Source organism: Peromyscus eremicus, unplaced genomic scaffold (genome assembly GCF_949786415.1).
Source record: "Peromyscus eremicus unplaced genomic scaffold, PerEre_H2_v1 PerEre#2#chrX_unloc_1, whole genome shotgun sequence".
Classification (NCBI taxonomy): Eukaryota; Metazoa; Chordata; class Mammalia; order Rodentia; family Cricetidae; genus Peromyscus; species Peromyscus eremicus.
This window is the reverse complement of record NW_026734288.1, coordinates 573,861-585,869: the sequence shown is the minus strand read 5'-3', so window position 1 is coordinate 585,869 and position 12,009 is coordinate 573,861. Positions and strand designations below refer to the sequence as shown.

General features: G+C 36.1%; 1 protein-coding gene across 1 annotated transcript in view; it reads left to right on the top strand.

Moving 5' to 3' along the window:
* Positions 1-10,560, top strand: part of LOC131900886 (zinc finger protein 844-like) — a gene marked incomplete at its 3' end in the record, with an annotated part of 40,778 nt that extends 30,218 nt beyond the window's left edge. Inside the window, exons 2-5 of the mRNA XM_059252212.1 lie at positions 7,680-7,771; positions 8,277-8,403; positions 9,794-9,960; positions 10,213-10,560. Coding sequence (XP_059108195.1) covers positions 7,680-7,771; positions 8,277-8,403; positions 9,794-9,960; positions 10,213-10,560 — 734 coding nt within the window. The remainder of the gene's footprint in view (positions 1-7,679; positions 7,772-8,276; positions 8,404-9,793; positions 9,961-10,212) is intronic.
* Positions 10,561-12,009: the final 1,449 nt, after the last annotated feature.

Below are 12,009 nucleotides of genomic sequence, written 5' to 3'. Positions count from 1 at the left end.
GTGTACTGCAGTAAATGTGAAATCAGCTAACAAATGTAGCTCTTGCTTACAAATAGATAACCATTAGGCTAGATTTTTTTTTTATTCTTCAGTCGGAAGTTAGGAATTTTGAGTTCAGATTACTTAAATTCAGGATACATTTTTAGTTCTATGGTAGTTTGGAGACATTATGTTTATTTAAGTGATACTATTATTACTTTTTTATAACTGAAACAATGTCCCAGAATGGTCCAGACAAATACAATTTAAGAATAAAGTTTTCCTACACTCCCAGAGTATGTTCTTCTAGGTCACTGAGAACAGGTTATGCTCCTTGAAGGGGAACTCAGTGCCTTGCTTTGTCACAGTGATAAACCTGTTTATCCAGTGTGGCTTTAAGGACAAGTTTGGTGTTTTCCATGAATGTAGGGGCCCTGGGTTATGAAGGAGGTGAATAAGAAATTATGCATAGTCAGAATCCAAGAGTGCTATTTGTCTGTACTTCAGCCTACTAAAATTGTGTATGCAATCCTTGTGCTTGATTTTACACTATTGCCTTTTTATGTTTATAACTCACACCATATGTAGCCACTCCTGACCCACTTTTTTTCTTAGCACATTTCTTACAAGAAGATGGCAGTTTTAATTTAAGGTTTCCTATGTTTATACTTTGCCTACATGTATGTCTGTGTACCACTTGTATTTCTGGTACCTATCAAAGCCAGAAGTGGATGTCAGATTCCCTGCAACTGGAATAAAAGATGACTATGAGCATCCATGTCAATGCTAGAAATCAACCCTAGGTGCCCATTAAAAGTAATCACTGCTGTTACTTACTAAGCCTTTGCTACGTCCCCTCAGTTTTTACCCCCATTATAGGAAATCTGTTTGATCTTGTCTCTGTTAGACTTTATTGCTATTGTGTATTTAGTTGAGTTTTTTTGCAACAGGCTCTCAGGTAGGCCATAGTAACCTTGACCTCATTTGAATCCTTGAAATTCTGTTCCTTCTATGTTTCAAAAAGTGCTGGAATTACAAGTGTTCACCACGATCACAGCTGTTATGGGTCAAAGCATCTGCACTGACTCCGCCTTTCTTCTTGCTGTATCTCTCTTGGATTACCCACTTCATTCTGTTCTGCCTTGTCAAAGGCCATAGCAGCTTCTTTACAAATCAATAGAAGCAACACATATTCACAGAATGCAGAAAGACAGTACCACAGCAGCTGTGCATGTCCCACTTTATGACTTGGTGGGTTGGATAACCTCCAGCTGACAATGGGCAGTTCAGGTCACATGGTAAGGGGGTGGCCCACTGTCAAATGTTCAGTTTCTCCCAGTGACTGTAATTAATGGAATGTGCTCTCATGCTTGGTCATATGTATTTTTGAAAATGATTCTATGGGTACCAGTGACAGACACTTCAAATGACTTTAAGAGGTTTTGTGTTGTTCTAATTCTCCAATGCTCCTTTTCTTGTATGTAATTCAGTTCTCTCTCTCTCTGTCTCTCTCTGTCTCTCTCTCTCTCATTCTGTGTGTGTGTGTGTGTGTGTGTGTGTGTGTGTGTGTGTGTGCAGACTGTGGCACAGGCTTTAAAACTCACAATAATCTTCCTGCCTCTGTGCCCAGTTTGCTGGCAGTTAAAGAATGCACTACCACTCACAACTTGAAAAATAGTTTATATGGTCAAAGTCTCCTCTTCTTATGGTGGACAGGGAAGTGAGGAGATGGTGTCAGGACTCCTGATACTGGAGTTAGAGAAATTAGTGAGTCTCAGTATGTACTGGGAATGTAAGCTGGATGCTCTGAAAGAATCTCCAGTGCTCTTAACTGGTAGGATATTTTCCAAGCGAAGTTTTCTATTCTTGATTATGTTTCCTATCCAAGGTAGCCTAGTCAGGGTCAGATACCAGATGCTGATTAAAAAGTAGAATTCTCCTGAGAAAATTAACCTCAGACAAAGATGAGGCCCCCTAATTATTTAGCCAATACAACATGGTCAGCCCATTATCCATATATATAAAACCAACAAGTATGGATTCAGGAGATTGTATTAATGCATTTCAGCATACTTATTCACCCACACTTAAAAAGGGAAAATTTGTTAAGGATTTGGAAAGGGATGGAATGAAGAGATAAAAGGGGAAAGTGATGTAATATCTTTTACTTAAAAAATTATGAAAATAAATTTTAAATAAAAAAGGAGCTAGATTGACAGCTCAGCTATTAAGAGCACTGGGTGTTTTAAGAGGACCCATGTTCCATTCCCAGAACCCACATGGTTGCTAAAAATTTGGTGTAACTCTAGTCCCAGGCATCTCTTGCTTTTTTCTGGCCTTGGTGGGCACAACACACAGACACATATAGGCAAAGCACTTCATAAATACTTTTTTAAAGTTATAAAAAGGAAAGAATAAAATTATTTACAGTGATGTCACAGCCCTGAGCCAGAAAACAAACCAGGGCTCATTCAAATGAACTCCTGCTGGTCTTGCATGGAAGCAGCTGTGACCTTCTGCTAAGCCAGCCTGCTCAGAGGGAAAGCAGTTTTGTTCTGAGTTTAACTTTTAACATTTCTCTATTCTAATGGTGAAGCTTGCTTCTGTAATTCCTCTTTGTAATCCTAAATTTTTCATTTCTGGAATCCCCTCAGGTTCTGTTTTCTTCATTGTTTTTATTTCAATTGTCAGGTCTTAAACAGTAGTATTTATTTCCTTTAACAATTTTTTTTGTTTTATCTGGCTTTATTTAAGAGGTTTATTGTTTTATTCCAATTGTTTGCATTTTTCAAGCTTTTCATGGAAGAGTTTATTGATTTCCTCCCATTGTTTGTTTGTTTCTGCTTTCATGAATTTATGTAAAGTATTTATTCATTTTTAAGGGCCTCTATCATCTCTATATATTTGATTTTAAGTTTTTTCCCTTGTATTTCAATTATTTTTGAGTATTTAGGGCCTGCTATGGTAGCATACCTGGGTTCTGGTGGTGACATAGTGCCCTGACTTTTATTAATTATGTTCCTTTGCTAGGCTTCTGGGTTAAGGGTGATAATAGGTCTAGGTGCTGGTTTATAACATCATCTTTGTTGGATGGCAGTTTTGTTCCTGGGTTTGTGTTTGTTCTCTGGAATTTCAAAGTGAGTGTTGAATGATTGTTGCCTTTTTCCTGGCCTTCTTGGCTGGTGTGTTCAAGGGAGAATGCTTGATGATGTTAGGAACTAGGAGAAGAGGAATGCAGGAGAGATGATCTTCAGAAGCACTGGAGGCATGGAGATGGAAGAGAGTAAGCTGCCTCTGATGTTTTACTCCACTGATAGGTGCAACTTTTAAAATCAGCTGTGGGGTAAGAGACAATGTAGTAGATCTGCAGATATCCTAACTCATCTTCTGGAAGATGTGGTGAGTAAATGACCAGAGAGTGTCCACCCCAGTTGTGTGATGGGACTCAGATATGAAGTGAGTAGGGAAGGGTAGGTGGGGATGGTCTTTGAAATCCACAGGAGACACAAAAAGGGAGAGGAGAAGCTGCAGCTGGAGTTCTGTTTTAGCCCTCAGGGCAATCCAGAGTATTGGATCCCTGAGAGTGGGGAAGGTCTGTGGATAGTCTTCCTGGTCCCACACCCAACATCTTAATACTGATTCATTAGGTTCCCAGGGATCATTTATTTACTTATTTAGGCTTCTGTTGTGGCTAATCTGTGAAAGACATTTCGTTTATTGGAAAAAAAAAGTAGTATTTGGGGTGCAAATGTCACTCAGCAATTACTCTTCTTGGGGAAGTTCAGATATGAGCACCCAAGTTTGGAGGCTTATAATCAACTGCTATTCCAGATCCAGGGGATCTGACATGCTCTTTGTTCTGTCACCTATACACACATGGAAAATATTCTTTCTCATACATACAAATATATACATACAATGAGTCTAGACATGTTTTCAAAAGCTTTTATGGCTTATAAAGCAGTTAGAGAAATCAGGTTGCTTTAAGTTATAATAAAATCATACAATATCTTTAAAAAAAACTATTGTCTTTCATTTATTTAAAAAACAATTCATTTACTCACTCTGATACAGGTTTATATCTAATCTTCAATCATAGGAAACAAAATTACTTCTAAATTTTCTAACAGACATCTTTTTCTTTATCAAAGGAGAATGAGTTAGTATTAGTAGCCAAAACTATTTTCTACAATGTAGAAATATCAGGCTTCAAGTGAATGATTCCAATTTTGTTGGAGCAGTCTCCTTATCCAACCCATTTTCTATTATTGGTGAAGGAGAGAACTGGAGTGCACAGGGTGAGTGTTGGTCAATGATTTCCATGATTTTGATTTTCATCAGAAACTTATAATTCTTTTTCAAGGGACAATGTTATATTTGTAGGTCTGTCTTTTTGTCCCCTTTTATCAGTGTTACCATCTGTATGGTGTGAGTTTTTTTATTAGTTATGATATAGTTATATTGTTTCTCTGGCAAATGACAGAACTTGACTTATTTTTATTTTATGGAAAATTGCTATATTATGTTAGGAGTTTTTTAGGTTTTTGATTTGGAGACTTTTTATGGAGGAACAATTTTAGTTTTTTTCTTCTTGATCTTAGAAACTTGCATTTCTATATTTCTTGGTGTATCTGTATTACTACTTGTTATCATCATCATTTTTTTCTCTTTAATTTATTGATGTAGTTGAATCATTGGGTTTTGGTTTGTAAAGTCTCATATATTATTGTCTCTGTTTTCTAGCTACTTTCAGGTGTCAACATTTCCAAGCTCACAGTCACCTTTGGGAACATCTGTTGAGGATGTGCCCCATCAGAGTAGCTAGTTGCTAAGTTTTTGACAGATTTTGTTGATTGATGATGAATGGGTGATATCCCTTCCACTGAGTGTGCAATATCCCTAAGAAAGTTGACCTGCACTAGATAAGACAGGGAGATTTGCATAAAAGACAATGACTATGTTAGAGAGAAAGCCTGGAAACAACGATTTCTCATGTTTTTTGCCTTCAGTTTTTTTTTTTTTTTTTTTTTTTTACTTTTTTACTAAGCACTGACAATAGTGGATTGTGATGAGCCAAATAAGCACATTTGTTACCTAAGGTACTTTTGTGTAGAGAATTGAATCAGAGCAAGAAAAAAGCAAGTTGTAACAGAATGTGGTAAACCCAAAGTGATTCTGTTGTTCAAAGGTGGTGGGAATGGTGACTTTTGGGAGAATGTTGAACATATCAAAATTTAGATGGCAAAAGACATAGAAAACTGCATTATGGACTCAATTGGTCATTCTTGTAATACTTTGAATAAAATACTGTTAAAAATATTGCAAACAATGGAGGTAGAGGTCAAAGGATTTCAGTGGGAATTAAAATAGAGGTCATTTATGTGATATTTAGGAACCTAACTTTTCTTATTTTCCCATGCCCTCAAGAAATGGATTGAGTAAGGAAGAATTAAAAAATAATAATGGGGGCTGGAGAGATGGCTCATAGGTTAAGAGAACTGCCTGCTCTTCCAGAGGTCCTGAGTTCAATTCCCAGCAACCACATGGTTGCTCACAACCAACTATAATGAGATCTGATGCCCCTTTCTGGCATATGGAAAACTTGCAGAAAGAACACTGTTTACATAATAAAAAATAAATCTTTTAAAAAAATAATGGGGCTGATTTCTTAGATGGAATATTGACTTTCTTGGATAGCTATTACTTATGGTTCATTCAGTACAACATTATAAAAATCAAGAAGTGAACATAAATAAATGAAAAGTCTATTGGTTGTAGAGAAAAAGAACACTATGAATTTGCAGAAGGTAGTCAAATGCTGACCAGAGTCAGGAATGTTCAGGGAGATTATCACCATTAAAAAGAAGGCCCTTATTCTACATTGGAAGCCTAGCAAAGTGTCCCAAGTGTAATAATCCATCCTTATATGCTCACAGTTAATGGAGGGATTATGCAAAGTGATTGCCATTCCCAGGAAGCAACTTTATTCAAAGCCTGCTGCAACTCTGGTCCAAGCATGGCAGAGGCCATCACAACTTAGAAATCAAATTAGGGAGAATTATTGATTTTGAAATTATTCTGGAGACCAGAATGATGTAAAATTTAAGATTATACATTTTTTGTCTGCATTTTCAGTTCAGGTCTGTTGTAGGAATCTGTGTTTGGTATGGTAAGCGCTTCAGTGAGAAGACTCTCTGAGTTCATTGCATGATACTATAAGGATGAAGCCTGAGTTGTATTTTGAGACCATAAGATGTTGAGATAATTAAGCTATGAAATATCTTACTAGAGAGCTAGCTACATATAGGGTATGGAGGTAGAGAGATGTATGGGAAGTTGTGGAGAGAGAGAGTCATCTAAGCCCTTTGAAAATGAAACTTCATGTCTCTGACACAGAGCTAGCTACCATATTCAATGGTTGCCCTGCTGGGTTTCAGTCTTCCCTTGGTCCAGTCTTTCCTCACTGTGTCTTAGTTCCTTTCCTTTGGGATGGTAATGGATTTTCTGTGCCACTCACATGTTGGAAAAATATAAATTGTTTTCTGATTTTATAATATGCCACAGTAAAGAATTTGTCTTGAGTGTCAAAAGAGACTTTGAACATTTCAACAGTGTAGGAGTTGTTGCAGACTATGAGATTCATTGAAGTGACTAAATGCATTTTCTTTATGGAAGACACTTGAGCCTATAGTGACCTGGGTGAGAATCTAGTTAATTGAATAAAAAGCTCCCAGATGGATGAGGTATTTGAACATGTGTCTCTCCTTGATGACTTTCTTTGCGGTACTTGTGGAACCTCTCTGGATAAAATATCTCATTGGGGCTGGTGATATGTGCTTCTATAGCCTCAACCCATTTCCTTTTCTATGTTTCTACTGTATGTTGTGGTTGAAATGAATGAGCCAGCTTCCTTCTTGTGCTGTCATGACTTCACCACTAGTATAGATAGTATCATGAAATCACATAAAATACAATTGATGGAATTGGTATTCAATGCTAAGCCACTTTGCTAGCCTAAATTTTTTAAAATTTTGTTTTTTCTTAGTTTTGTTTCTGAAGAAAAGCTTTGACTGAGTAGCCCTGACTCTCCTAAAAGTAGCTCTGTAAATCAAGTTGGCCTCCAACTCAAAGATTCACCTAACTCTTGCTCCCACATGCTAAGATTAAAGGTTGTTCTACATTCCAGGTTTTTTAAATATATATTATTGGGTGATTGTCCTAGAGTATATGTTTTTGTACATGTCAAGCATTTGTTGTTTTGCTGAGCTTTACCTCCCAGTTTCAATTTTAAAATTCAGCAGAAGATACTATTCTTTTCTTAGATGTAGTGTCTGGGCCTTCTGAGTCATTAGATTATAATTGTGTGACATTTTTCTTGTTTTTTTGTGTTTGTTTTGATTTTTTTTAATGAATATGATTCTTTTGTCTATATACATGGATATGCACCACATGTACACCTGTCCTCACAGTAGTTAAAAGAGAGTCTTAGAACCCACAATCTTGGAATAATGAACAGTTGTGTGATTCCTTCATATAAGTTCTGACAATTGAGCCCAACTATATGTAAGACCAGTAAGAACTCTTTTACTTCTGAGCCATCTCTCATTCCCTGAGTTGATTATTTATGATTACCATTGATATTGCTAATGTTATCTTTTTTCTCTTTGTAACTCTTTAAATGCACAGTTCTTATTTGTAAGATTTATTAAAGCAGTTTAAACTGGAGCCATTCAGGTTTTTGGAAGATGAATACAGAACTGGAGTGAATGCCGAACTCTTTGTAGGATCTTCAGTAAAGAAATCTTTGAGTTCATCTTATCTTTTTTGTTTGTTTGAATGGAAGATTCAGTGCAGATGCAGTTAGCATAGACTGGGCTAACTTTCACCTCAGAAGCACATATACCTGCTTCTACTTTCTCAGTTCTGGGATTAAAGGCATGAGCCGATATACTCAGCTTACAAATCTTCTTTGTAGTTAGTAATTGTTCACACAATTTCTCTGATGGGTGCTCAGTACTGTTGAAATGTTTGTTTGTGTCTCTATCTTTGTTAATAGACATTTCTCTTGCAAGGTGATATCCTGTTTAGAGCATTCAGAAATAATAGAGGTAAATCTTCTATTCAGTTTCTTTGTGAAGTAACTTTATGATTTCATTGCAATGTCTGAGTTATAGAATACGAGTAGCACTCACCAGAATTATATGGCTGTATTGTCAAAGAAGCACACATTTACAATGTTGTATCATGCTTTTTGTTTTATACATATGGATGGCATATTTATGTATGGTATATTTTAGAATGCAGTGACCTATAATGATGTACATGTTGACATCACTCAGAAAGAGTGGGCATTGATGGATCCTTCACAGAGGAATCTCTACAAAGATGTGATGGTGGAGACCTATATGAACCTCACAGCTATAGGTAATACTATAAATTTTCCTTCACATTTTAAATAAGGGGACAACTGTTTCTTGGTTATTGATGCTCTTCTGCAATTCTGATTGAAAATGAGATAGAATGAGATGAATCAAACAGGCTTGGTTTGAAGGATCAGTGAAGAGAGTAATGTAAATTTTTCAGTTTCCTGTAATATTTCATACATTTCCTCGTTCAACATTTTAGGTTACAATTGGGAAGGTCTTGAAGTTGAAGAACATTGTCAAAGTTCTCTAAAACACGGAAGGTAATTTTCTTGTACAAGGTGATACAAATGGGCCTCTCAATATATTTAATATATCTGAAAGTTTTAAAGAAATGAAGGAGTGTAAATAATCACAGCTTAAATGCATTGATGATCATTAAATGCTCATAAACACATATACCTCAAGGGCAGGTGATCCTTTTAAGAAGGAAGACAAAAAAAAAACAATGACTTAGCAGAAATCACCATTTGAATAGTAGCTTCATCAAAGCTATGCTGTACAAGTGACAGTCAATTTAGTTTCAAAGTATTTATATAACAAAAGATATACTCATTGAATACGTGACAAGAATATATACACAACCTTGTAATAAGCAAATAATCCATAGTATAGTTACTCATATAGTGTTCTGTCTTTGCTAATTTTAGTTTGATGGGTAGTTAGAGTCAAGAGTTAAGGGAGGGGGAGTTGTAGAGAAACATTATTCCCTATACCACATGTTGATGAGGAACAGAAAGTGCAACTATAAATGAAATGTGGAAATATTCTTGTTGTTATTCTTTCTTTAATAGTTATCATATGTCACTCTGGATATCAGTCATATGAACATAAAGATATGAAAAGAAGCAATGTACATCTCTCAATCTCAGAAGAGTTAGACGATACATAGTAGTCCCATGTTGAGTAAACTTGTTGAATGTATTTCAAGTTTACAAACAATTGGTTTTCCAGGTTCATTCAGAATAGATCAACAAACACACCACAGAAAAGCTTTATGAGTACTAGTACTGTGTAAATGCTTCTGTGTGTGCTGGTTAACTTTGAACATGTAGCATGTTTCACAGTGTAGGAAACTTTATCAATGAAATAACTGAGGTCAATGTCCAAATTCTCCCAGTTCTCTTCAAATATATGAAAATCCTGAGAGAAAAATGATGCCATAAATATGGGTCAGGTAATAAAGGCTCCTACCATCACAGGCATGTTCAAATATGCAAGGCCATCCTTAATGCAGGGGAAAAACATGAGTGTAAACAACATGTTAAAAACTTAAGATCTCAGTTCTCTTTATATTTAGACCAAATTGTAAAATTAATTTATACAGATATATAGACTCAACAAAGTAATGAATGTAGTAAAGCTTTTAAATGTTGCAATTATTCTTGCAGGCATGAAAGACCTCATACTACAGAGAAATCCTATGAATATATTCGGTGTGGTAAAGCCCTTGTACGTCATAATCATCCTCAAAGAAATGAAGAAACACATACTGGAGAGAAATCCTATGAATATAATCAATGTAGTAAAACCTTTTCACAACACAGTCATCTTCAAAGGCATGAAACTACACACATGGTTAAAAAACCTTATAGATGTAATCAGTGTGGCAAAACCTTTGCTCAATGGAAAGTTCTTCAGTTGAATAGAAGAACACATACAGGTGAGAAACATTATGAATATAATCAATGTGGTAAAGCCTTTGCACAGCCCAGTCATCATCAAGGACATAAAAGAACACATACTGGAGAAAAACTCTATGAAAGTAATCAGTGTGGTAAAGCCTTTGCTCGACACATTGCTCTTCAATTACATGAAAGAACACATACTGGAGAGAAACACTATGAATGTAAAGAATGTAGTAAAGCCTTTGAACAGCTCAGTCATCTTCAAGAACATAAAAGAGCACATACTGGAGAGAAACCCTATGAATGTAATCAGTGTGGTAAAGCCTTTGCTCATAACAGTGCCCTTCAATTGCATGAAAGAACACATACTAGAGAGAAACCCTATGAATGTAATCAGTGTGGCAGAGCTTTTGCTCAACACATTACTCTTCAAAGGCATGAAAGAACACATACTGGAGAGAAACCCTATCAATGTAATCATTGTGGTAAAGCCTTTGCACAGCTCAGGCATCTTAATGGACATAAAAGAACACATACTGGAGAGAAACCCTATGAATGTATTCAGTGCGGTAAAGCCTTTGTATGGCCCTGTCATCTTAAAGTACATAAAAGAAAACATACTGGAGAGAATCTCTATGAATGTATTCAATGTGGCAAAGCCTTTGTATGGCCCAGTCATCTTAAAGTACATAAAAGAACACATACTGGAGAGAAACCCTATCAATGTATTCAGTGCGGTAAAGCCTTTGCACGGCCCAGTCATCTTCAAGTACATAAAAGAACACATACTGGAGAGAAACCCTATCAATGTAATCGATGTGGTAAAGCCTTTGCACAGCTCAGTCATCTTCATGGACATAAAAGAACACATACTGGAGAGAAACCCTATGAATGTAATCAATGTGGTAAAGCCTTTGCACAGCATAGTCATCTTCATAGACATGAAAGAACACATACTGAAGAAAAACCCTATGAATGTAATCAGTGTTGTAAAGCCTTTGCTTATCACTCTCATCTTCAAAGACATGAAAGAACACATACTGGAGAAAAACACTATGAATGTAATCAAGTGTTGTAAAGCCTTTGCTCACAACTCTCATCTTCAAAGGCATGAAAGAACACATACTGGAGTGAAACCATACAACTGTAATCAGTGTGGTAAAGCCTTTTCTCATCTAAGTGCTCTTCAATTTCATGAAAGAAAACATGATTGAGAAAAACCTTATGAATGTAAACAGTGTGGTAAAGCCTTTGACAGCCCAGCCATCTTCATGTACATTAAAGAACATATACTGGAGAGTAACCCTATGAATATAATCAATGTGTTAATACCTACTCACAACACAAAACAACCCTATAACTGTAAATCTTTTAGTGTGTAATTTGTCTCTTCTGTGAATATCACTCTGTATAAATAAAATGCTGATTCGCCAGTAGCCAGGAAAGAAGTATAGGTGGAACAAGGCAAAAAGAGAATTCTGGGAAGTGGAGGCTGAGGCAGAGAGGCACTATCAGCTGCCATGAGGAGAAGCAACATGTTAAGATAAGGGTAATTCACAGCCATGGGGCAATTTATAGATTAATAGAAATAGGTTATTTTAAGATATAAGAACAGTTAACAAGAAGCTTGGTACGGCCATACAGTTTGTAAGCAATATAAGCGTCTGTGTGTTTATTTTATAAGTGGGCTGTGTGACTGCCAGGGCTTGGTGGGACCCGGAGAGGAAACCCTAGCTACAGGTTTCTTAAAGCCTTTGACTATAACAGTAGACTTTGAGGATCTGAAAAAAAAAACTCATACTAAAGGAAATCTGAATATATATGAATTATTATGTTCATCAGCCAACATACTTACATTCAATTACACAAAATTAATTATTTTGGAAAAAATCTAAAATGTGTCAATAATCTGTTCAATCATTATAACATCTCTTTTTATTTTCTTTACACATGTCAACTAATATGGACAAAAGGCCTAT